General features: G+C 43.6%; 1 protein-coding gene across 1 annotated transcript; it reads right to left on the minus strand.

The window, feature by feature from the left end:
- Positions 1 to 100: 100 nt before the first annotated feature.
- Positions 101 to 27,460, minus strand: grin3bb (glutamate receptor, ionotropic, N-methyl-D-aspartate 3Bb). The gene is made up of 9 exons (XM_019276999.2): positions 26,839 to 27,460; positions 11,929 to 12,575; positions 10,025 to 11,117; positions 7,286 to 7,431; positions 5,639 to 5,754; positions 2,055 to 2,206; positions 1,798 to 1,962; positions 1,477 to 1,541; positions 101 to 1,389 (listed from the first exon to the last, which is right to left on the minus strand). The coding sequence occupies exons 1-9, from the start codon at positions 27,352 to 27,354 to the stop codon at positions 642 to 644; spliced, it is 3,648 nt and encodes a 1,215-aa protein (XP_019132544.1). The 5' UTR covers positions 27,355 to 27,460; the 3' UTR covers positions 101 to 641.
- Between the last annotated feature and the right edge of the window lie 285 nt (positions 27,461 to 27,745).

Genomic DNA, 27,745 nt, shown 5'->3' on the forward strand with positions numbered 1-27,745 from the left:
GATGACTTTGTTTATTTATCTTTTTATTTATTAATATTTTGTTTGAAATAAACAATGATGAAATAATGATTTTGTTTGACATTTTCTAAAAATGTAACGATCAATACAAATAGCTTTTTTACACAGAACACAGGGGTCAGTGAATGCCTCACAGCTCATCACAACAAACAGACAGGTCAGTGAACGCCTCACAGCTCATCTGTACAAACGGACAGGTCAGTGAACGCGTCACTAAAACAAACGGGTGAGGAGAAAGACATGGACTGAGCCTAGCCTCACCTGGTTCATGACACAGTGATACAAGGAGATAAATCACTTCCTCTGTGTGTCCAGGGCTGTTAGTGTTCAGAATAGAAGGTTCCCTGCAGTCTGACTGAAAGCAGAGTCCCTTAAAAAACCCTTAAATAACCCTTAAATAACCCTTAATATCAACATACAGAAAAGAAGAGAAAGGAGAACAGATCCAGAACCGGTCCAGAACAGGTTCAGGTCTATAAAGGTATCCCCCTGCACATTGCCCTGGTGCTATGTGACCAAACTTAAACTCAGAAGAAACAAAATGTCCAAAACATTCAACAGTCCAAAATGGCTGCTGTGTGCACAGGTGTGTGACCAGGTCATGTGAAACTGTACAGAGAACATCACCTCCTCTGATTGGTCAGTCTGCTTTGGAGGGGCCGGACTTTTGACAGGACTCTGTGAGGTGGGTCTGTCATGGTCGTCACGCATTTTGTGTTTGTTGGTAGGGGTGTTACCGGGGCAACAGTGAGCGAGGCTGCCGTCATTGTCATCGCTGACGTTGTTGCTGTGGTAACTGGAGGTTGGCTGTTTGTCACCGTGGCTACAGGTTTGGCCAGAGTAGTCTGGATCTCTGCCCTCCTGGCCAGAGCCGTCCTCAGCTTCTCCCTCATCTGTTCGATTTGGTCCTGCAGCTCCTGCAGCTCGCCAGGCTGGGGCGGTACCACTGTGATGGTGGGCGTTATGACAGTGGACGGGGTCACTGTAGCAGGGGACTGGGACGTAGCAACAGAGGGAGGAGCCAAGGTATTGGGTTTGGCAGAAGAGGAGGATGGTGAGGGGAGTGAGAGGACCAGGCTGGCAAACGAAGCCGGTCCTCCATTCTCACACAGTTGGCTGTTCGAGACCTTCAGCTTGGTTGGACCCCCTACATCAGATTTGGCCCCAGATCCCTTGATGTCAGAGGTGGCGATGCGAGCGAGCAGGCGGCGGGTGTTGAGGGTCTCCAGATTGAAGTGGACTCGTTTGAAGTCCCGAGTGTCCTTAGCAGCGGTGGCATCTTTACTGGTCTCATTGTTCCATTTGGCAGAAGCTCCAGGGGCTGGTGGGGAAGGGGGGCCAGGAGGAGGCTGAGACTTCTGCAGATTACAGCTGAACAGAAACATGAAGACAGAATCTGTTAATCAGAACCAGAACTTTCTAATCACATGTTTTAAATGTGTCGGTCACATGACACACCTCTCTTTCTCTGCTCGCTGCCTCTTCACATCTTCGTACGTCATGTTCAGAGCGCGATGGATTTTCTGTCAAGAAAAAAAGCAGTATGATCAGATGTCTCACAAACCTCCACAACCTGCTCAACAGTTCATCAGAGAACATCAGAACGTCTCTAGAACCAAACACTTGAGGCTGAATTAACCAGAAGACATTGTTAAATTACCAGATTGCTGACTGGAGTTTGGTTCAGATGGGAATATGAACACATGATGGTTTTGGTGCAGCAGCTGAACTGATGTTCAAAATCAGAACCAGAACACACAAACACACTCTGGGTCTCACCTGAGAGGTGTGCAGCCAGTATTTGAGGTTCTGTCGGCGGCGGATGTGCGGCAGCACAAGTTGGTAAAACCCGTGTTCGCCTGCGAGAGTCAGCAAGGCTCCACCCACTCCGATACACAACAAGAGGAAGAGTCCTGAAAAGTGACGGATCCCCATCTGAAGAGTCTAAAGAGGAGAGACAGAAGAAGAAGAAGTGACTGGCCTGAAGTGTGCATTCAAATCTTGAGTTAAAGTTTGTACTTTATGAACATGGTTACCTCAGTGACGGCAAACACTCGGTTCCCACATGGAACCACCTTGTACCATTTGTCATGCAGCAGGTCCATGTATCCTTCCGACTTATATCTGCTGATGAACTCTGAGATGTTGGAGCTCAGAGGGGAGTTCTGAGGCAGGCCAATACCGTAACCTGTAATCAATAATTAGTCATTAATAATTAATCATTGATCACCAATAATCAAGGTACATTTTTTCAAATCTGACAGGTGTTCTAATAACAAAACCTATCTCATGACACTTTCTATACAGAGCAGCTCCAGACCATAATCTTTATAATATTATTTACAGAGACCAACAATTCTACCAGGAGCAAGGTAAACTTCTTTTAACTGGCAGATGGGGTGGTTAGATAAATAAATACAGAGCGAGCAAGAGCAGCAGCAAAACATTAACTACTATCAGAAGGGGTCACAGAAGATTCACAATGCAGACTCTGAGACAAAAGTGGTGGTTCAAAAAAGGTTTACTAGTCAAACTAGAAAAACACAAATACAGGTGACAGTACAAATCCGTGAGGCAAAAATCGTGGTCAGAAAAACAGGCTTGAGGTCGAAGAGCAGGTAATCAAAAACAAGAATACAAGACAAAGAGACGCTGGGATGCTGGACAGGACAAGGCGAACTGGCGAGAAACACAGAGAGCACAGAGACTAAATAGAGGGAAAAGGGGAGGGGGAACAATCAGGCACAGGTGAAACAGGGCGGCAGGTAATCAGGAAGGAGGGACAACACACATGGGAAGGCAGAGACCTGAAAGACAACAGATAACAGATAACATGATAGTTCCAGACATGACAACTATAAACTGTGATGGAGATATGGCAGCAATAATGACAGTAGTAATATGTGTAGTGGACGTCATGCAGGACCACAGCAGCAGCCACGATCCACGAGAACCTGCTGGACGACAGAGACAGAAACTCCAGGGAAGAAGTTTAGTTAGTGACATGAGAAGAGCACAGTGCATCATGGGAAGTCCTGCCTGTTTAAACAAAGCTTTCCTGCCTGTTTAAATAGAGTTTTCCTGTCAGTCTAAATAAAGTTTTTCTGCATGAGCAGACGCTCTGACTGAATACTTAATTGTAAAACTGCAGAGAAGTTCCTCTCGTCTGATTGGTCGAGATGATGAAACATTGTGAAACATGTAAAAAAAAAATCAGATGAAGTGAACTGAACATCAGCTGAGAAACACACACATGTGAACATCTATACATGACATCTATACATGTGAAGACATCTATACATGTGAAGACATCTATACATGTGAAGACATCTTTACGTGTGAAGACATCTATACGTGTGAAGACATCTATACGTGTGAAGACATCTATACATGTGAAGACATCTATACATGTGAAGACATCTATACATGTGAAGACATCTATACATGTGAAGACAACTATACATGTGAAGACATCTATACGAGTGAAGACATCTATACATGTGAAGACATCTATACATGTGAAGACAACTATACATGTGAAGACATCTTTACATGTGAAGACAACTATACGTGTGAAGACATCTTTACATGTGAAGACATCTATACATGTGAAGACAACTATACGTGTGAAGACATCTTTACATGTGAAGACATCTTTACATGTGAAGACAACTATACGTGTGAAGACAACTATACGTGTGAAGACATCTATACGTGTGAAGACATCTATACATGGGAATACATCTATACATGTGAAGACATCTTTACATGTGAAGACAACTTACTGTGAAGACAAACTATACGTGTGAAGACATCTATACTGTGAATACATCTATTACATGTGAAGACATCTTTACATGTGAAGACAAACTATACGTGTGAAGACATCTATACGTGTGAAGACATCTTTACATGTGAAGACATCTTTACATGTGAAGACAACTATACGTGTGAAGACAACTATACGTGTGAAGACATCTATACGTGTGAAGACATCTATACATGGGAATACATCTATACATGTGAAGACATCTTTACATGTGAAGACAACTATACGTGTGAAGACATCTATACGTGTGAAGACATCTATACGTGTGAAGACAACTATACGTGTGAAGACAACTATACGTGTGAAGACAACTATACGTGTGAAGACAATTATACGTGTGAAGACTTGAGGATTTTCAGTCAGGATTTAGAGTGCATCATAGCACAGAGACCGCATGACCTTATAAATGACCTCCTAATGGCATCAGACAAAGGACTCATCTCTGTACTTGTCCTGTTAGATCTTGTGCTGCATTTGACACCATTGACCATCAAATTCTTTTACCGAGACTGGAAATCAAACTGGCATCAAGGAACCGCCCTAAGCTGGTTTAATCGTATTTCTTAGATCGATGTCAGTTTGTTCACGTCAATGATGAATCCTCCATGCAGACCAAAGTTTGTCATGGAGTCCCACAAGGTTCTGTACTAGGACCACTTCTGTTTAGTTTATATAGGCTTCCTTTAGGGAACATTATTAGGAATCATTCTATCAATTTTCATTGTTATGCTGACGACACCCAATTATATTTATCGATCAAGCCTGATGAAACCAATCGTTAACTAAACTCCAAACATGCCTTAAGGATATAAAAAAGTTGGATGACCTACAATTTTCTGATTAAATTCAGACAAAACTGAAGTTCTTGTAATTGGACCCAACACCTCAGAAACTCTCTTTTAGAGACTTAGTTACTTTAGATGGGATCACCCTGGCCTCCAGCTCCACTGTAAAGAATCTTGGAGTTGCTTTTGATCAGGATTTGTCCTTTAATGTCCACATAAAACAAATTTCGAGGACTGCATTCTTCCACTTATGTAACATCGCTAAAATCAGACGCATCGTCTCTCAAGAAGATGCAGAAAAACTAGTCCACGCATTTGTTACTTCAAGGCTGGACTATTGTAACTCTTTGTTATCAGGCTGCTCCAATAAGTCTCTGAGGACTTTGCAGTTAATTCAGAATGCTGCTGCACGTGTTCTGACAGGAACCAAGATCAGAGATCACATCTCTCCCATTCTGGCTTCCTTGCATTGGCTCCCTGTTAAATCTAGAATAGAATTTAAATTCTTCTCCTTACTTACAAAGCTCTTCATGGTCAGGCACCATCTTATCTAAAAGAGCTCATAGTACCTTACTACCCCTCTAGAACACTGCGCTCTCAGGACGCTGGGTTCCTTGTGGTTCCTATAGTTTCCAAAAGTAGATTGGGAGCCAGAGCTTTCAGCTATCAGGCTCCTCTTCTGTGGAACAAACTACCATTCTGGGTTCAGGAGGCAGACACGATCATGACCTTGCAGTCACATCTCCCTTTACTGAAAATTCTCTCTCTCTCTCTCTGCCCATAACAGCTGCCCCACACAGGCAGGTCAGCGACTGAGCCTGTCACCAGAAGTGCCACTGCTAGCTGCTGCTGTCACAAATTAAGCAAGCCCTTTCTGTACATGTGAAGACACCTATACATGTGAGGACCTTCACTGACCAGAGCACTGACAATATCAAACTACCCTGCCTAGTTTTCACAAAGACAGAAATATAGCAGTACAGACAGGACAGACAGTCTGTCTCACCTTCGATGGCGAACGGTTTCCCGACAGTCGCCAGTTTACAGTCGGCATCGATTGAAACTTCGTAGTCCAGCAGAGCTTTGTCCATGATGAAGGCATCAAGCTGAGGAGGATCTGTCCTTCAACACAGAGCAACATGGTTACTACGGCAACTACACACATGTATTATATCAAGATATCTTTATATATTGTATTCAGCCGTTAGCTTAGTTAGCTTGGCTAATTAACAGCAGCAGTTAATTGCATCAGTTCTGTCTGTCTGTCTCATCTGATCACATCTCTCCCATTTTGGCTTCCTTGCATTGGCTCCCTATTAAATCTAGAATAGAATTTAAATTCTTCTCCTTACTTACAAAGCTCTTCATGGTCAGGCTCCATCATATCTAAAAGAGCTCATAGTACCTTACTACCCCTCTAGAACACTGCGCTCTCAGGACGCTGGGTTCCTTGTGGTTCCTTGTGGTTCCTTGTGGTTCCTATAGTTTCCAAAAGTAGATTGGGAGCCAGAGCTTTCAGCTATCAGGCTCCTCTTCTGTGGAACAAACTACCATTCTGGGTTCAGGAGGCAGACACGGTCAACACCTTTAAGCGTAGACTGAAGACTTTCCTTTTTGATAGAGCTTATAGTTAGTGCTGGCTCAGGTCATCCCTTAGTTATGCTGTCCTCGTCCAGCAGGTTCTCGTGGATCATAGCTGCTGCTGCTGTGGTCCTGCATGACGTCCACTACACATATTACTACTGTCATTATTGCTGCCATATCTGCATCACAGTTTATAGTTAGTTGATGATTTGCTGCTGCTGAGCATCTGTGTCTCTCTGTCTCTATCACAGGTTCCACTGCTACTGTAATCATTTTATCAGTCATTGTAATTCATTGTCATTTTATCATTCATTGTAATTCATTGTCATTTTATCAGTCATTGTAATTCATTGTCATTTTATCATTCATTGTAATTCATTGTCATTTTATTATTGTCATTTTATTATTCATTGTAATTCATTGTCATTTTATCATTCATTGTAATTCATTGTCATTTTACCATTCATTGTAATTCATTGTCATTTTATCAGTCATTGTAATTCATTGTCATTTTATCATTCATTGTAATTCATTGTCATTTTATCAGTCATTGTAATTCATTGTCATTTTATCAGTCATTGTAATTCATTGTCATTTTATCAGTCATTGTAATTTATTGTCATTTTGTCATACATTGTAATTCATTGTCATTTTATCATTCATTGTAATTCATTGTCATTTTATCAGTCATTGTAATTGTACAATATGTTTGTGTTGATTTGTTCTGTACACGTGACATCTATTGCACGTCTGTCCGTCCTGGGAGAGGGATCCCTCCTCTGTGGCTCTTCCTGAGGTTTCTTCCACCTTTTTTCCCTGTTAAAGGTTTTTGTGGGCAAGTTTTTCCTCACTCGAATCGAGGGTCTAAGGACAGAGGGTGTCACTCCCTGTACAGATTGTAAAGCCCTCAGAGACAACATGTGTTTTGTCAATTTGGGCTATACAAATAAAATTTGATGTGATTTGATCTGTCCTTTTTGTCCTTGTCTGATTTCGTCTGTTCTCGTCTGTGGTTGTCTGTGGTCATCTATTCTTGTCTGATCTTGTCTGTTGTTGTCTGTTCTCTTACTTCAGAGTGGCGACGCCTTCGGGTGTGGTCGGCTCATTGAAGCGTCTCATGTACTCATGCATCTCTGGAAAACTCTTCTTCATGTAATCCTCAGCGCTGCTCTCTCTGACTGTCCCAAAACGAAAACCCCAGGAAGGGTGATGAAGCTGAGACACACAAAAAAAACATGTTTTATAGAAACATTAGTGTAACATTTTAAAAACGTTCATTCTTTATTCGACAGAGTCAAACATTAACTGCCAACAATTACTTACAAAGTCACATGAGGTACATGTATGGGACCAGAGTCTTTAAAAATTCTTCAAAGGTTCTCTTAATTTATGTATCTGGTGGTGGAACATAAACTGTTGTCTGAATATTTTTGTATTGAATCGTTCAATATGTTGGTCAATAAAACATCAGAAAAATAAGCAATATTCATCTGAGTTGACATGAAATGAAACTGAAGTGCCAAAAACTCAGTGACTGATGTTCACAGCTCTGTCTGCTCTCTCTCACAATATTTTAGGTCTAATGGTTGGAACTGATTTTTAATGGTTCTTTAAGGAACTTTTAGGGCGAGTGGTTGGTAGCGTAGTGGGCCAGGCAGGCGCCTCGTGTACAGAGGCTACAGTCCTTGCCGCAGCTGGCCCTGGCTCGAATCCCGCATCGGACGGCCCTTTGCTGCGTGTCATTCCCCTGCATCCTGTCTCTCTTCAGCTGTCCTATCAATTAAAGGCATAAAAAGCCCAAAAAATATACTTAAAAAAAAAAAAGGAACCTTTAGGGCAACAGTTTGCAGGGGTAGTCAATTATGATTTCGGGAAATCCAGGTAGAAAAAATCTCCTCATGTACAGGTCCGCAGCATCATCATGTTTAAGTTGCATTATAATTTATACATTACAATTATTTTATATATATTGAAGCAGCATTGTCATTGTATCAACATCTGCACTATGTGAAGTCACCGACTCAGATCAGACATGCTATAATTCAACGTCATGTCAACAATATTTTCAGTGACACTCTGGACTCTAGAGAGCTACATACAATAATAAATAATTAATCAAATCAATAAGACATTTTTACCCTCACACTTAGTCCTAATGCCTAAACCCAACCAACTCAAACCCACAAAGACTATGAGTACTGGCCAGTCAGAGACTGGTAGGATGTCCCTTCTACTGAGTAGTGGTAGAAACACTGTGGGTCCGGACCTGGACCGTGGTCCACCTATAAGTGCCCTGTGTTCTATGGCATCACTCTTTTCTCTCACACCTTTATTTGCTTTGAGCCTCACCTCCCCAACAGCCCTAGCTCCCAGCAGCCCCGGCTGTTCAAACACTCATCTTTTCACAGAAACACAAACAAAGACTTCTATACTGTTACAACAGGCAGAGGCTTCCTGTTTGCGGTTGAATTGTGTTGACCAATCAGGTTTGAGTGGCTCTCCGTGTGGAGACCAAATGAGGTGGAACCCATCAACTGAAATCTGTGAACCAATCAGCTCCCAGATGATGATGGTTCATCTTTTCTCATTTCTTTTTAATGTCTTCATATTCATAGTGTGTCAAATGTGTCTGTTATTGGACTGCATAGGAAGTCTTGGACCAGATATCTGCTTCCTACACCAGAACCCTACACAAACATAGACCATTGGTCCAGAGGCCAAGCCAGCTTCAGAGGTTCCCAAGAAGATTTATGAGTTGCAGTTTGTAAACACAGTATGCAAAGTTCACTCATCCTCCTGTAGCTTCCTCTTGCATCTCTTATGATCCAGCACGACCCAGTTGACCCACCACCTGGTCACTCCGACCATCAAGCACCTGGTCATTCCGTCCCACCCTCACACCCTGAGCTATTTGACCAGATTCAGACCAAATCCAGAGCTGTGGAACAAACGCAGGTTTTCCCATTCATTTGAACGGTGGTCCCTTTTTAGACTGAGGTGGCACGGGTTTCAGTATCCACTTAAAAAAACACAGCAACATCAAAACCTCACATTATACTGCAGTGACCAATCAGACTGGTCAAACTGCTCCACAGTTAGTCTGAAATGTGACTGAAACTGAGCGTGCTCCAGTTGAGTTGAAGAATCAGAATAGAAAATGTTCTGACTGACATCTTAGTTCCAATCTTGCAGCTCCCACAGAAGCCTGAAACAATGAAGGATTCAAATATAGGATCAGAACCTCTTCCACAGTTTCAGTGTTGTGTGGTCCAAACATTTATTTGTCAGGACCATCATGGAAGCAGATGATTCAGCTAACGTACAGCAGGTGGCTGTAGAAATCAGAAACTAAAATTTATGTGTTTTAAAGGGCCGTGTTACTCCATTTATTTATTAGGATTACTTATATTTACTCAGATTACTTAATTATTTATTAGGATTACTTTATATTTACTTAGATTACTTCATTTTATATTAAATTTACTTCATATTTACTCAGATTACTTCACTTATTTATTAGGATTACTTTTTATGTACTCAGATTACTTATATATAAAATTAATTTGGAGTCTGAAATGATGCTGACTCATCCCGATCCTCTTTCTGTCCTCAAACCAAAAATATCTTTATGCTATTGGTCAATGCTTGATGATGTCACTCTTAGCGGGTGACGTCACTGGACACCAAAGACCAGCCAATGGCAGCAGGACAGTTTAATACCTGGATCACCTGCACATGTTGAGCTTGTGTGGTTCCACTCTGGTTTTCTGGTGCACAGACACACATGGACTGAAAGAGAACTTCTCACCTTGGCGTCGTGTATCCCTGACACCTCCTCAAAGGTCTTCTCACCCACCATGACGGCAGCAAGGTTGGCTGTGTAACTGGACAGCACCAGCAGGCAGAAGATGGCCCAAAGGTTCATTAGAAACCGACCAGTCCAGCACTTTGGCGTCTTTGAGGAGACAGTGCGTCCAAACAGGATGGCATAGCACAGGTTTAGAGCCGATGAGTACGAGAACACTCGGATCCTATTGCGTCCGTGAGGTGTCATGCCATATGGACTCTTCCACTCGTACAGCGTAAGAAAGAGTGCCGTGATGTGCAATGCCAGGAAGATGCCCACCCACATGGACCAGTGCAGGGGCCACATGAAAGCACCAATGGGGGCTGCTGTGTCCTTACTGCGCACCAGGATACCAAGACTGGTGGAGAAGAAAGGCGAGGTGAAGTCAATCACGCGACTCCGAGCTGAGTTGATACTGAAGGAGGTGACGGCCATGTCTGCCAGTCCATTCAGAAGGTCGCCCACCAGCCCAGTCCACCGCCTCCCTTTCCAAGCACCATATTTCCCATCTCCCACGATGTAAAGGTCGAACTCAAAGCCCAGGTCCTCAGCCAGTTTCTCCAGCAGGTCGATGCAGTATCCGTAGCAACACTTGCTGTACTCTGCAGGCAAGTAGCTGCTATTCCCGCCTGCCACCTCCCTGAAGAATCTCTCCAAAGTCTCTGAGTTGTTGGTGCCGGCGTCCAGGCAGTACTGACCTGCTGGGCAGCTGCCCTCATCGTCCACATCCCGTGTGAACACAAAGGGATGTTCCACCAGAGTCACCACCCGGACCCGAGTTCCCATCACTGGCATCCCCGCCCTCCAGCGCCCCCTGGTCCTCCCGCCTGTCGCCTCTGTCCTGTGGTGAGGTTTGGGTCCCTGCCAGACTCCCTGGTCCTCCACCTGCAGCTGGCCTCCCTCCCAGCTACCCACCGTGACCCAGGTGGGCTGACCCAGTGCGTCCCGCCGCAGGCTCCAGATGTGGAAGCGCTGCAAGGTGAGGACCTGAGACCGGTTCTCATGGACTCTGACTGGACCTGTGAGACCAGAGAAGGACGTGTTGGCCAGGAACCTGCAGGACAGAAAAAAGCAGTTGACATACACACCTGCTGGAGGTGAGTTCACGGGGTTGTTACACATAATGTTTAAAACTAAACTCATAAACACTCATAAGTCTTTCTGATATCAACAGTCATGAAACATTATAGATGTGACTTATTAATGATAACGTCTTATGGATGCTCTTGACTAGTTATAACTAAAGGTTGACTGATTGACAACATCATCATGACAACATCAACAATCAGCTGTAGTAAGAAGTTACAGTGTGCTCTAACAGTCCATGCAGTGATCAGTTAGCATTGTATGTGTTCAGTAAAATGAGGTTAATGTTAATCATCTATATTTATTCATGCTTCATTATAATGTTTCATTGTTGGTGTTCAGTAAAGTGTGATTTATTTGTATGTATGTCCACGTATGTTCATGAATAAATAATTATATTAGACATAATGTAACCAAAATTCTGCCCTCAGGGATAAATAAGGTTTCATGTTTTATATTTTAGATATTTCATGTTTGTTTTTTGTTGTGATGAGGAGTGAGTGAGCTTCAGGCGCTGTGATAAATCTGCTCATGAATAAAAGTTAACTGTGTTTATTTTGACACGGATTGTTTTCATGAATAAATATGATGTTAATGTGTGTGTGTGTGTGAAACAAAGTCACCCACAAGGATTTTCTTTTTCATTGAAACATGAAAATGATTCAAAAATTGAAAATAAAAACTAAATATTTCAGTTTGCCTCGTTAATCTAAATGAAATTCAAAAATAAGGACAACATCATCCCTGTTCAGCTCATTAACATATTTGAATGTTGTTACCTGGACAGGTACTGTCCTGATGACGGCACCTCGTGTTTGTTGGGTTTGTCATAGCAGTTCACCATGTTCTGGATCAGAGCCAGGTCCGGTCTCACTGTGGTTGCTGCAGCGATGGCCCTGGTGATGAGCTGCAGGGCATCTCGGATGTAGAAGTCCAGTGGTTTTCTCTCCACCTCGCCGTAGGCCAACAGGCCGAGTGGCAGCCCAATGGCATGCAGCGCATCTGGGCTGAGCGGCTGGCCCAGCACCCAGTGCACCATGGGTAATGTGAGGCCCAGGTCCTGAGCACTGCGCAGAACTGCCGCCGCACACTGTGGGTCGGCCCCGAACAGCAGCACAGACGCTGGTGAGGCCTGGTTCTGTCTGAAGTGCCGAGAGAGGAAGTCATGGATCTGAGTGTCATCGTGTGCTGACTGCGTCAGGTTCAAGACGGCACGCAGGTGCCACGTGGCTCCACCCCCGCCCTCCCATGATGAATCACTCTCATTCTGACCATCCAGGATCCGCAAGAGACCCTGTGACTCCTCCCAGCCTTGACACAAAACTGCTGTACCCTCCTTCCAACCGGAACGCTGCAGAACCGTCAGCAGTAGCTCAGACAGACCAGACTCTGGAACCCCCGTCACCATCTGCAGGTGGAACCGGTTCTAAACACAACCAGGAAGCAGAACCGAGAGAACCAGGAGGAGATCCAGCAGGTGAACAAGGAGGAGAACCAGCGAGAAAGGATGAGAACAGAGAGGATATGTTAGAGTGGATAACATTTACATTTAAATTCAGTCATTTAGCTGATGCTTTTATCCAAAGCGACTTACAAAAAGGGACTTAATCAAGGTACAGGTAAAGTGGATCATCAAATTTGAATTCTAGTTAAAAACATTTTAAAGTAACTATAATAAAGAAATAGACTTTCTATGATGCACTAGGCTCTTTTCTTCCTCTCTCTCTTTCCCTCTGAACACATTCATGTCCCTTTAATACAAGTTACTAACTTAGTTACTTCAGAGTTTTTCTGCTTCCTCTTTTGCAGGTTCCACCGATCATGAAGGATAAAGAGAGGAAGAAGAAGATGAAGACAATGAAGATGATGATGATGAGGCCAGCCAGTGGTATCTGTGTTGGCAGAACTTTTATTTTGAAAGTTTTTTCTGCAGATTGAAGCAAGAAATGTTTCCTGGGGACAAAATAAAAACCAGCTGAATCATTGTTTCTGAAGCGACTTTTACATTTTTCTCGTCAGCTGAATAAAACCAGTCCACCCCGCAGGTCCACTCGATCCCAAGGCATCCTGGGAAATCTAGGAAAAGACTGAGTGAAGCAGAACTAATGTTTTTAATGTCAGTGGGTCATTTCCTGTTGTTGACTGAATTTCTGTCCTCAAACAGCTTATTATTAAACGCATAAATCTGGAACATGAATCTTCTTTGTTCAACAAATGTACCTGGAGAATCTGGACGTGTCGGCTCTGAATGTTTTGTGGCTTTATATTTTTTTCATTGTTGTTAGATGAAGAGGACCAAAGATGTTTGTTGTGTTTGACTCAACAACAGAAAAACCTCCTATAGACCTAGATCTTCAGAGAGGACCTCCTCTCCAACACTACCAACAACTGGACATGAGAAATCTACCCCCCTCTAGAAATGGACCCCGGTACTGTGTCAGTAGAACTTACTGCTGCACTAACATGTCATACTGTACATTGATTGTTTCCGTTCAAGTCACTTTGGATAAAAACATAATGATGTGATGTTCAATAATATGATATAATGAAATGGAGCCGACACAGGAAGGCTCCAGAAGTTCACAGCACGGACGATTCACTCTAACCTAAATGCCTTTGACACAAACTTATTGTTTTACAGGCAGAGCGCTACAACTGAACCAACATCAGTTCTTCACCAAAATAAAGTCTACAATGGACACACACCTGTCCAGGTTTCATCAGGTGAAATTAGTCACTCAGTTCATATTATCTAGTTTTAATCTGAAGGGAAAAAAACAACAACACCACAGATGTCAAAGGTCAATGAAAAGAATGACGTGTTGTCAGTCTCTGTGTGACAGATGAAATATTGATCAGGGTTTTAGAGATGCATCCTGAGCTGTGACACTCTGATCCAACCCCTCCAAAGACCTGGATCCAGACCAGGGCGGAGAGTTGCATTAAGAACACACTGAGGACAAGGACCTGCTGTCTCCTTGATGTCAACAGCTCATCCTATCACAATCCTGAACGCATTGTGACTGGCAACTACAGAGTCATCCTATCGATGACAACAGGAGACAAAGAGACAGAGACCAAGATACAGAGACAAAGAGACAGAGACCAAGATACAAAAAGACACAGATAAACAACAGCACAGAGAAACATGAAGGTGGGTTTAGATACTCAACAGATTCATGGTAAAAGACTTTTATATAACTTTAGGACGTGTTGATGTGTTTCTGTTTGATCGAACAGTGAATTAAAATAAAGGACACATTTTTATTTTTAATATAAAGTCACTGAAATGAACTCCAAAATGTAGTTCAGGAGCAGAACTACATTTAGCCTTACTGCTACTTCAGAGTATTCAAAATCTATTAGCTGAAAGGTTCAGATAGCCACCATATTTCTACAGTAGCCCTAAAGGACAAACCAAACTCTGGCTATAGGTAGAGCCTTTGTGATTTTAAGTTTTGTGGACTGTTCCACCTTCAAACTAGGAAGGGGAGGCCGATCGCTTTTTAAATCAATTAGGGTTTTTTTCAAGTCATGTTTAAAAAACCATCTGCACAAAACAACCCATAATTATTTGTCTTTTGTCTGTGTTTATTATGTGATTGGTGTTGACCAGGAGGATTAAAGAACTCTTCATGTGTAAACAGGCAGACAAACTGATCCCCTGTCAGTAACTGTTCAGATGAGTTCAGTGCTTCTGTTCGCTCTCTCTCTCTCTGTTAATGATGCTGACTTGTACAGTGACACATTTATCGCTGTTACAAACTGCTGACTTGACTTAAATAAAAGCACACCTCAGAACTCATCTATCACTTTATCAAACCGGATCACATTCATTCATTTTCTGACTTTGTTCAACTTAGTGAAGTGAAAGAAACGAAGGTCAGAGGCCTGAGTGCATTCACAGTGTTTCAGAGTAAAAGCAGTTTGTAGGCAGTCTTTGGACGGGAGGTTTAAGGCCTGTTGGCTTCGATGTTTGTGCTACTCAGCCAAATGTTATGTATAGCAGATACTCTTATTAAAGAGCTGAGTGTCTGAAAGCTGGTTCTGATGTTGGAGATTTTCCGGCAGCCCTGTCCTCATATTTCAGGATTCTTTGGGTCTCAGGTTTCAGGTAGAACCTTTAGTAGTCCACAGATTTTCCAGACAGGAAAAGGGAACTGTTCCAGAGTTTGTTTTAGGTGAAAAGACTGAACTGTTTCATCTGAAACAAAATAAAATGGTCATGTTTTGAAAATCCACTGCGGTCAAACAGGTGATGTGAGATCTGACCTGAATGAGTAACCTTCGAGACAAATTTGTTACTTCATGGTCATCTGTAAGTGCTGCTGATATTTTATGCATTTCAGCATCTTAATGTCTTCTGAATCACAGAACCTGCTGTGCTGAAAAACATGTTCATTATCTTTAATATTGATGGTACTTGGTGAATTTCAGTATGGTCATCTTGCACCTTCATCTTTGAAAATACAAAATGTGTATGTTGTTTAATCAAATAATCCACATAAACCAATACAATTTTTAGCTGCATGACTCCACCATGTTTCCACATGTTGCCTGCTGTAGAAGTACTCTATATACTCCTGGTTAGAATCTCTGTATTAGTGCAAACATGGATGAATGACTGAACAAGCCTCCCAGACCCAGACACCCAATGAGCCCACTAAAGAGAGACACAAAATGACCACAAACAGACACAAGCTCACCAGATCACCTGTTTAGTGTCTTGTTCAGTCTGATGATCTGCTCCTGATCTGTCCAGGATGGATCTATGATCCGGTCTCTCACCCTCCCCTTCACTCTGAGCCCGTCTACCATTCGCCTATAAGATCACAGGCTGACACACATGCACACAATCAGTTTACATTCCGCAGAGTCGTGGCTTGGGTTTTAAAAACAGTCTGAATCTTCATCTCACTAAAAGCTCAGCACAGTCCAGAGTCTGATTAAAGAGAACAGACAGATCAATGAGTCCTGCTGCCTGCTGGCTCTGACCCAGTCTACATCCACCACATCCACCACGGAATACATTATCCACCTGCTGTTTACATCCAACATTTAGGTAATCACTGCTCCACCCAATCATATAGGCCTGCATCCAGCTGGAAGCGATTGCTTGATCTGATTGGTCTTCTTCTACAGAAAGAGTGACAGCTGCTGAATGTGAACACAGGTCTGAAGGTGAAAACATGAAGTCTGAAGATGAGCACAGGAAGTCTGAAGGTTTTGTTCGATGTGTCCACCTGTCTTGTTTCAGGACGTTTGTCGTCGACCATGATCTGGGTCATCTGGTCCAGGTTCCGCAGGATCTTTCATTGTATGAATGTATAAACCCCACCCTCTGTGACAGAGGAGAGGCCAAAGGTCAGCTGATCTAACTTGGTCACCATCATCACAGCACTGATGCATGCTGGGTAAATATGGCAGTCCAGCAGGTCAGTTTCACAAAGCGTGATGAATAGCATTATCTGTCAACACACACACACACACACACACACACACACACACACACACACACACACACACACACACACACACACAGTGCAGTGTCAGAACCAGGTCATGAAGATGATCCAGATCAAAGAGGTTCAGACGTTCCTGCAGAGACTTGAAGTGTCAGGAGACAACGAGCATCAACAGTAAAAGACTACAGATCCCATCAGCATTCTGTCATGACAACCAGGACGTAAACAGGCCTACCTGCACCCGGGTATATGCAGAGACTAATGGGGTTCATGTCAAAATATTGACAATTATTTATTAATTACTGATCTTCACGAAGGTCCCTCTCATCAGAACATTCCTAACAGAACAGAGCAGTCTTTATTTCCAGCATCCTTTGTTCCAGCAGTGGTTGTCCTATCAGCTGACCTCCAGTCTGTTTTCATGCTGCCTCTCACTGTTGATGTGTCGCAGGTCTGACCTCCAGCAGGGAGTGGAAACATCAGCTAGAGGACATTAACAAGCTGCCTCATCATCACAGACTCTGCAGGTGAAGGTGACACCTGACCATGATGGGTTCTACGGGTTCATACTAACCCATTGCATTGCATTCCAGGTCCACCTTACAACAGACTCTCACACTTCATACTGCTGCATGTATGTATATATTTATCTATATATGCATGGATATATGCATGTGTCGGCGTGTATATGAATGTATACATATTCAAACATTCAAACCAATCAGGCAGATTTTTATGAGACTAAATGAGTCTCAGAGGTTGACTGTGTAATAGAATCTTCATAACTACTATACACAGACATGCAAGAAGTAAATAGACACCTTCATTCAAATTCAAATTGAAGGTGTCTGTGTACTATTATTGATACGTTAATTAACCATTATGTTATCTGTTATGTTTTTATGACCTCAGAATGAGACGTTTTAGTCTACATATGGAGTGGGTCCTCTTACATGAAGCCCGACATGTTAAACATCATGTTTGTAGCTGTAGCCCAGAATAGACAAAAGCTATGCAGACCAAATTTCTCCACTACGTTGCCGACATAGCAGGAAAATAAGACGTTTTTTCTGGTTCTGACTAACTGTGTTATGTTTTGTTTGGGAGAGGGTGTCTCCCTGTACAGATTGTAAAGCCCTCCAAGGAAAATGTACCAAAATCACTGATGACACCTGAGGAGTTTGATTTCTACTGGAAAGGTAGTGCTTATTTGTTCATGTGTTCACATATTTAAATGTTCATATATTTATATGTTCATGTGTCCACATTCATTTGTTCAATATTCATGTGTTTATGTTCTTCCAGCTGTTAGCTTGAAGCTTGCTGTGTTAGAGAAGTTCTCACTCTGCTGTTTTTTTTTTTTTTTTTTTTATGAGCCTCAGTCCTGCCGCTGTGAGAGCTGTGTGCTCTGGTCCTCGGCTCCACACAGAAAAATGAAAGGGAAGAAGAAAGTGATGCAGGAGGACTTCAGAGACAGGTAGAGACAAAAGACAGGTAGAGATCTCGGGATATAAATATATGGACCCTGATCCTCAACCAGAGCTAACGTGTCCTGGTTCTGGTCAGGTCCTGTCCTAACCATACCTGAAGACGTACCTGAAGAACTCACTGACGAAACAGGAAGAAAAACATTCTGAACAGCAGCATTTTGTCCTGTTCTTTAGATTCTGGTTTAGACTGTCTGGACCCATTTACACTCATTGACTTAACAAGATCATCAAGAGGCTAAGGCAGTGACTCCTTGGGCACCTAGAATCCACTTGGTGTCGGTAACTGCAGGTTTAGCAGATTTGGAGGTGCTGACTCCCACCCAGACTCCATCACAATCAGCTGCAACCCAGCCCAGTGCATGCTTAAGGTCCTAGTCTGATGAAGCCACCATGCTGAAGGTCCTAGTCTGATGAAGCCACCATGCTCACGGAAACTCTTCTCCGCCTTCAAATCGCTGCTCAATCCTCCCCCACCCCCACCTGCCACCAACCTCACTGCTGACAGCTTTGCCTCCTTCTTCACAGACAAGGTGGCAATTATCAGCAAACAATTTTGTGATCCCCCCAGTCACAACCTGCTACCCCCAAGAGACAACAGCGCAACTCTCTCCTCGTTCACCCCTCTCTCAGAAGATGAGGTATCCAAACTGATCATTAACAACAGCCCCACCACCTGCCCGCTGGACCCCATCCCCTCTAAACTCCTACAGTAGTCCCACCGATCACATCCGTGATTAATGCCTCACTGTCCTCAGGCGTATTTCCAGCGGCCTTCAAACAAGCCAGAGTTACGCCATTACTGAAAAAGTCTACGCTTAACCCCGCCTCGGTTGAAAATTATCGGCCGGTGTCACTGCTTCCCTTCCTCTCGAAAACCATTGAGAGGGCGGTCTCTAAACAAGTCACTGACTTCTTCACCCATCACCACCTACTTGACCCAAAACAATCGGGTTTCAGAAGTGGCCACTCCACCGAAACAGCCTTACTATCTGTCTCAGAAGCCTTAAAAACAGCCAGAGCACGAGGGCAATCATCGGTACTCATCCTTCTCACTTATCGGCTGCCTTCGATACAGTCAATCACGACATACTCCTAACCACACTCGCTAACATGGGCATTACAGGCTCTGCCCACTCCTGGCTCGAGTCCTACCTCGCTGGACGCTCCTTTAATGTGTCTTGGCAAGGTCGACTGTCATCGACTCATACCCTCTCCACGGGGGTGCCGCAGGGGTCGGTACTGGGTCCCCTTCTGTTTGCCATCTACACCACCTCGCTGTCCCATGTTATCCGCTCACACGGCTTCTCCTACCACTGCTATGCCGATGACACACAGCTATACCTGTCGTTCCAGCCGGACGACACCACGGTCTCCGCACGCATCTCCGCCTGTCTCTCTGATCTGTCAACTTGGATGAAAGACCACCATCTCCAGCTTAATCTGTCAAAAACCGAACTCCTGGTCATCCCTGCCCATGAGTCAATCTGCCATGACTTCAACCTGAAAATTGGTACTGTCACCATTACCCCTAACCATGCTGCTAAAAACCTGGGCGTGGTACTAGATGATCGTCTTTCTCTCTCTGAACACATTTCCTCCGTAGCGAGGTCATGTCGCTATGCATTGTACAATATTAGAAAAATCAGACCGTACCTGACCCAATATGCCGCTCAGCTCCTGATTCAGGCTACAGTCAGCTCCCGCCTCGATTACTGCAACTCGCTCTTGGCTGGCCTACCTGCTTGCGCGATCAAACCTTTGCAAATGGTCCAGAATGCCGCAGCGCGACTGGTTTTCAATCAACCTAAAAGGTCACATGTCACCCCACTCTTCAGCGACCTGCACTGGCTGCCTGTAGCTGCCAGAATTAAACACAAAGCTCTGACGCTAGCCTACAAAACCATCTCAAGATCTGCCCCTGCCTATCTCAGCGTCTTACTAAAGGCTCACGTCCCGACCAGGGCGCTACGCTCCGCTCATACAAACCGTCTAGTTGTACCCTCGCCTCTCGCAAAGCGAGGTCACTCTAAACTCTTCTCTGTGGTCGTCCCCAAATGGTGGAATGACCTACCAACGGCTACTAGAACAGCAACATCCCTTTCTACCTTTAAAAAACTTGTAAAAACCTTTCTGTTTCGAGAATGCTTCCCTGCCTAACAAAACTAACAAAACTAACAACTACTCTGTGCTCCTTTACACCTTTCTCAGCTTATGTCCTCATCTGTAAGTCGCTTTGGATAAAAGCGTCTGCTAAATGCAATGTAATGTAATGTAATGTAATGTAATGCTGAAGGTCCTAGTCTGATGAAGCCACCATGATGTAAAATCACAGTTCTAAGCAGTTTGACTCCATCAGGTCACGTTGTGCTTCACCAATGTGTGTGAGTGTGTTAGTGTAGGTGTGTGTTATCAGCAGTCTGTTTATCAGCCTGCTGAGACTTCATCAGTGTCAGCAGCTATCAGCTATTATCAGCTTGTTAAGTCTCATCAGGAGGTCTTAACGAGATTCTGGAATGAGTCTGACAGACATTCTACTGATAAAAGGTCAAAGGTAATCTAAAATCTAAAGTGCATTGCAGTGAAAAAAATGTCTGTCTCTTACCAATTATTTCCTGATAAAGTTTCCTGTAATTTGATGTTAATTAATAAAAAAGAAGAGACTCTGCAGGCCGTGGATCGGATCAACAGAAAAACAGCTCCAAAACTCTATATCAGTTTATATAAAGACCTAAACCCCTAACATAGAGCTAACTGGACTGCTGGACTGGAACACAATGAAAACCTAATGTTGAAGATATGAGAGCAGCTTTATCGATGACTGCAGGCTCTATATTGAAGGAAAGGACACTTTGGTGTGTTAATTAAATTTGATTTTCATCATCATTTATTATTACTGCTCAACCTGTTTTCTTCTTCTCTGCTTTGTCATTGGATCCCACCTGAGTCATCAACTGTGTTTCCTGTCAGCTCATTGGTCCCTGCTGAAGTATAGTCAGGTGTTTGTGTTTAAATCTCAGAGGTAACATAAAGCAGTCAGACCTGCCGAGGTCAAACAAAGAGACGAATGAGGCATGATGGGAAACTAATCTGTCGCCGCTCGCCTTCAGAGGATTAAAGATTCAGGCTGAATTTATTCAAACGAACATGACAAGTCTCTGCTACTGCTCTACCATACCTGCTCCAACATATCTGCTCTAATCATCATTTATTATTGATTAATAATCAGCTGGTCTCTGTGATGTCATCATCCATCAAACTGCTTCAGCATCTCAGTGTTTTACACAGATTTAATAATTCAATTCAAACGGTTCAAATAGTACATCACAGTACATTACAGTATATCACGGTATATCACGGTACTTTAAAGTACTTCACAGTACATCACAGTACTTCACAGCACATCACAGTACTTCATGTGAGCACAAAGAAAATGCCTAATATTCACATGAGACAATGGTTACATGAAGGTCCAGTCCAGAAGACAGCAGAGTTGATGATTCAAACATGCTTGACTCGGACGTATCTTTATGTGATGCTTCAGAACAAATATTACTGGACCACAAGAGAAAGTGCAGATGAACGCTGAACAGAATCAGAACTTTCTGAGTGTGTTTGTGTTTGTATCTTTTTTAGCAGCTGAAAATGAAACTCAGTCCATCCATCCACCCTCATCCTTCATTCAGAACAGTTCTGATAACAACAGATCAAACATTATGACATTAAAAAGGATTTTAATATTTCTGTTTGTTCTGAATGTCTCAGAGTTTAAACCAACAGCAGTTTTGTCTTTGATCAATAAATTTGATTATTGATCAACTTGTTCTGATTATGTCAGCGTGTTGTCACAGCGACAGGCAGGCAGTCAGCTGAAAGAGATTCTGTTTGATCATCATTGATCACTGGTCTAGTTTCAGACGTCTGCCGGTCCACCTGAACCAAAACAGATTTTCTTCTGCTCTATAGATTTCGGGGCTGAAGAGTACAGTCAGACAACCAAACTTCATTAATATTTTTAAAGTTTTATCACATTTTCAGCCAATGACAGAACAACATAAAATCCAAGATGCAAACAACCCACTTAACAACCAATCTTAAAAATGTTTATGTGGACCCCTATAGACTGGGTAAGACTGACCACAAAAAAGACCACTTCAGACCATGCAAACTGCTGTAGACTGCTTCAGTTTTTGACACAGACAAGAAGCGGTGTGTTTTTGATGTTTTTGCTGGAATCAGACGTGACCTCTGAGAATCTGAAACATCAAACAGCTCAGTGTTTCTCTCGAGTCTGAACAGATGTTGGAACTCCTTCACACAAAATCTGTGAAATCAACAAACAGCAAGATGACGCTGAAGGAGCAGAAAGAAAACCAGTATGTGGTGATGAATAAATAACAACAACAATAATAATAAAATAATGATGACAACAATAACAACAACAACAAAATAGCAACTACAACAACAACTGGTGCAGAAATCTGACTAACCTCCAGCCTCTAAAACAGTCCTCACACACGGTTGCCTCCTTTTCCATGGGCTTATGGAACTGCCAATCCGCAGTTAACAAAAACGATTTTATCACTGCCTATACCACCTTTCTCAAGAGCTCCTTGCTCTCACTCAGACTTCAAAACAGAGAACACAGCCACCCTAGCTGCACTCTGAGGGACTGGCCTACTAATTTCCAACAAATAGAAATTCACTCTACTGTTGCATTCCACCAATTATGACACATTCGAATACCATGCCATTGCCCTTTTAAGGCCTACCAGAGCTTTCAGCTATCAGGCTCCTCTTCTGTGGAACAAACTACCATTCTGGGTTCAGGAGGCAGACAAGGTCAATACTTTTAAGAGTAGACTTAAGACTTTCCTTTTTGATCACCACCACCATCTGTAAACATACATGTCTCATTAATGCATGTCACTAACTAAACTTCTTCCCTGGAGTTTCTGTCTCTGTCGTCCAGCAGGTTCTCGTGGATCGTGGCTGCTGCTGTGATCCTGCATGACGTCCACTACACATATTACTACTGTCATTATTGCTGCCATATCTCCATCACAGTTTATAGTTAGTTGATGATTTGCTGCTGCTGTGCATCTCTGTCTCGTGGTGGATGACTGTCTACCAATGAGCTTGGGTCTGTTCGAGGTTTCTGCCTGTAAAAAGAAAGTTTTTCTTTGCCACTGTCACCAAGTGCTTGCTTGTGGTGGAACTGTTGGTCTCTGTAAATAATATTATACAGAGTACGGTCTGGACCTGCTCTGCATGAAAAGTGTCATGAGATAACTTTTGTTATGATATGGCGCTATATAAATAAAACTGAATTGAATTAAATGTTACCCCACTGCTCATCAAGCTCCACTGGCTACCTGTTGCAGCCCGCATTAAATTCAGATCTCTAACGTTGACTACAAAGTTGTCTCCGGGACTACACCCACCTACTTGAATGCCCTTATACAGGCATGTGTTACCTCACACCACGCTCTCCCACCTGTTTGTTCAAGGCAATCCAGACTCTTCTCGCACTACCAGTTCCTACCAGAGCAGGGCCATCCCTCCTCTCTCCACTACTTCAGAGAGGACCTCCTCTCCAACACTACCAACAACTGGACATACTAAATCTATCCCTTTAAGAATTGTCACAGCACTTACTACATGACTAAATGTAAATGTGAATGTAAAGGACAGTGACAACAACAGCACGACAAATTGAAGAAGCAGCAAGAAAACCAGTGTGTGACAATCAATCACAATAACAAAAAACAACAACACGACAATAAAAATATATTTATCGATTAGAGTATTTATACATCATATAATACTGTGTATAAATATAACTACAATATAACTATATCTAATATACATTTGTTCCTATTCATGCTGAAATCCTGATCCTGAATCCTGAATGCTGATGATTTTCAGATTAAATCAAATCAATTCAAATCAATTTTATTTGTATAGCCCAAAGTCACAAAGTACATTTGCCTCAGAGGGCTTTACAATCTGTACAGGGAGTGACACCCTCTGTCCTTAGACCCTCGGTTCCAGTGAGGAAAAACTTGCCCACAAAAACCCTTTTAACAGGGAAAAAGAAAGGTGGAAGAAACCCTCAGGAAGAGCCAAGCAGGATATCCCTCTCCCAGGACGGACAGACGTGCAATGGATGTCACGTGTAGGACAAATCAACACAAACATATTGTACAATGACTGATAAAATGACAATGAATTATAATGAATGATAAAAATGATTACAGTAATAGATATGGTAGTAATAATGACAGTAATAATATATGTAGTGGGCGTCATGCAGGATCACAGCAGCAGCCACGATCCACGAGAACCTGCTGGACGACAGAGCACAGAACTCCGGGGAAGTTTGGTTAGTAACATGCATTAATGAGACATGTCCACAGATGGAGAGATATGGAGAGATATGGAGAGTATAAGTATAGAGATATATATAGAGAGAGTGAGATATAGAGAAATATAGAGAGATATATATATAGTGAGAGAGATATAGAGAGAGAGTGAGATGAGAGAGAGAGGGAGAGAGAGAGAAGAGAGAGAGAGAGAGTTTTCGTTAAGGAGATTTTTGCATCTTCAACCAATACCGTGCCTGGCTAGGCATAACCCTCGGTGGGGTCCCCCGGCAGTGTAATCCTATGGCAGCATAACTAAGGGATGACCTGAGCCAGCCCTAACTATAGGCATTATCAAAAAGGAAAGTCTTAAGTCTATTCTTAAAGGTGTTACCGTGTCTGCCTCCCGAACCCAGAAAGGTAGTTTGTTCCACAGAAGAGGAGCCTGAAGCTGAAAGCTCTGGCTCCCAATCTACTTTTGGAAACATAGGAACCACAGGAACCCAGCGTCCTGAGAGGCAGTGTTCTAGAGGGTAATAAGGTATGATAGCTCTTTAGATAAGAGGTGCCTGACCATGAAGAGCTTGTAGTAAGGAGAAGAATTTTAAATTCTATTCTAGATTAATAGGTAGCCAATGCAAGGAAGCCAAAATGGGAGAGATGTGATCTCGGATCTTGGTTCCTGTCAGAACACGTGCAGCAGCATTCTGAATTAACTGCAAGTCCTAAGAGACTTATAGAGCAGCCTGATAACAAAGAGTTACAATAGTCCAGCCTTAGTAAGTAACAAATGCGTGGACTAGTTTTCGGCATCCGCCTGAGAGACAATGCGTCTGGATTTTAGCGATGTTACGTAAGTGGAAGAATGCAGTCCTCGAAATTTGTTTTATGTGGACATTAAAGGACAAATCCTGATCAAAAACAACTCCAAGATTCTTTACAGTGGAGCTGGAGGCCAGGTGATCCCATCTAAAGTAACTACGTCTCTAGAAAGAGAGTTTCTGAGGTGTTTGGGTCCAATTACAAGAACTTCAGTTTGTCTGAATTTAACATCAAAAATTGTAGGTCATCCAACTTTTTTATATCCTTAAGGCATGCTTGGAGTTTAGTTAACTGATGGTTGCATCAGGCCCGATAAATATAATTGGGTGTCGTCAGCATAACAATGAAAATTGATAGAATGATTCCTAATAATGTTCCCTAAAGGAAGCATATATAAGCTGAATAGAAGTGGACCAAGTACAGAACCTTGTGGGACTCCATGACAGACTTTGGTCTGCATGGAGGATTCATCATTGACGTGAACAAACTGAGATCGATCTAAGAAATACGACTTAAACCAGCTTAGGGCGGTTCCTTTGATGCCAGTTTGATGTTCCAGTCTCTGTAAAAGAATTTGATGGTCAATGGTGTCAAATGCAGCACTAAGATCTAACAGGACAAGTACAGAGATGAGTCCTTTGTCTGATGCCATTAGGAGGTCATTTGTAACTTTGACTAATGCGGTCTCTGTGCTATGATGCACTCTAAATCCTGACTGGAAATCCTCAAATAGACTATTGTTATGGAGAAAGTCACACAGCTGATTAGCTACAGCTTTCTCAAGTATCTTAGACAGAAAATCATCAATCTCATTAACACAGCCATGCTTCTACTCTTAAAAGGGTAGCAAGAAGGAAGTCCAGAAGATGGAAGATGACAGGTGAGTCCCACCTGAACAGGTGAGCCTGAACACTCCATCACCTTCCAGCTAGCCAGCCAGTTGTCAATCAATCAATCAATCAATCAATCAATCAATCAATCAATCAATCAATCAATCAATCAATCAGCCAATCAGTCAATCAATCAATAAATCATCATTTAATCTTAACAAATGAAGATCAAATAAATTATTTATTTATTTTATGTTAATTATTTTAATCGGTTAATTGGTGTGAGACTGTTTAATTAACACGGCTCCGCATGCCTCAGCACGGCCCGAAACCTCGTATGTTCACAGCTAGAGTTAGAAGGTTTCCAGCCGACACTGACCTCATTTTAAGGTCCGGTTCTCTGATGGTTCTGATCCGAACTGAAGCGGACTCCAGAGACCACATAAGACCAAAACGTCAGAGTGGACCTGAATCCTCTCAGAACCACAACCCGGAGAGACCCGGATCAAGTTTTTATGACTTCAAACAAACACGTCACGCGCTCCAAAGACTGGAGCTCCAGAATCTCCCATCATCAAGCAGGTCAAGGTCAAACCAGATCACATAAAACCACAAACCGCAGTCACAGACCGGGACAGAAACCTGGGACAAACCGGGACCACATGTGAACCCCCAGAGCGCGCGTGCCGCCCCGGGTCCAGGTGTGGGTGCGTGACGTACCTGCCTGCGGAGGGGCTCTCCATGCTCAAAGACGCTAAGGACCGGGATCTCCAGGAACGAGGCCAGGAAGTCCACCTGTAGCAGCTCCTCGCGGGTCTGCGGGAAGGCGAGCACGGCAGACACTCCCTGCACCACCACGCCCTGACAGACGCACCGGAACAGGGACTCTGGGTCCGCGGCGGTCGGCTGCCGGGACACCAGCTCCAGACTCAGATTGTAGGGCAGAAAGTTGACCCGCTCCCGCTCGGAGTATGAGTCCGGGTCGCGGTCCCGGTCCCAGTCACGGTCCCGGCTCATCGCAGCTGCAGCACGGTTCAGCGCTGCCTGGACCCGAACTCGAGCCGCACGCTGCGCCGGCAGGAGCGCACCGACGCGCACAGTGTGTCCGATCTGAGCCAGGAGGCGGCACGGCTGCGGGTGGAGGATGTTCGGCGGCACGAGGAGGACCTGCACGAGGAGGAAGACTCGAAGTGTCCAGGACCAGGACCGGGACCAGGAGGAGGAGGTGAAAGACATCCTGCCGCGCTCTCAGCATCGCTCTACCGCTCCTCCGGTTTCTCCTCCCGTTTCGCAGAAACACAGACAGGCTGCTGGAGAGGAGGCGGCTGCTCCTTCTGCTGCTGCCAGGGAGACGAGGGGGGAGGAGCAGGGAGACATGGAGGGGGAGACGGGGGGAGCGGGGGGAAGAACGGGGGGGGGGGGAGTCCAAAAACAAGAGGAAGACCGAGGAGCGGGTGTACAGGAAGAGGAGGTGAAGAGATGGAGGACGAAGAAACAGGAAAAAATAAGGAGGTGAAGAGAGGAGAAGGGGGTGGTGGTGGAGGAAGAGAAGAAAACTGAATCAAAGTGTTCAGAGGCGTGAAAAACATGAGGAGGAGGTGCAGAGGAAGAGGGGAGGAGGTGAAAA

This window comes from Larimichthys crocea, chromosome XIV (assembly GCF_000972845.2).
Source record: "Larimichthys crocea isolate SSNF chromosome XIV, L_crocea_2.0, whole genome shotgun sequence".
Classification (NCBI taxonomy): Eukaryota; Metazoa; Chordata; class Actinopteri; family Sciaenidae; genus Larimichthys; species Larimichthys crocea.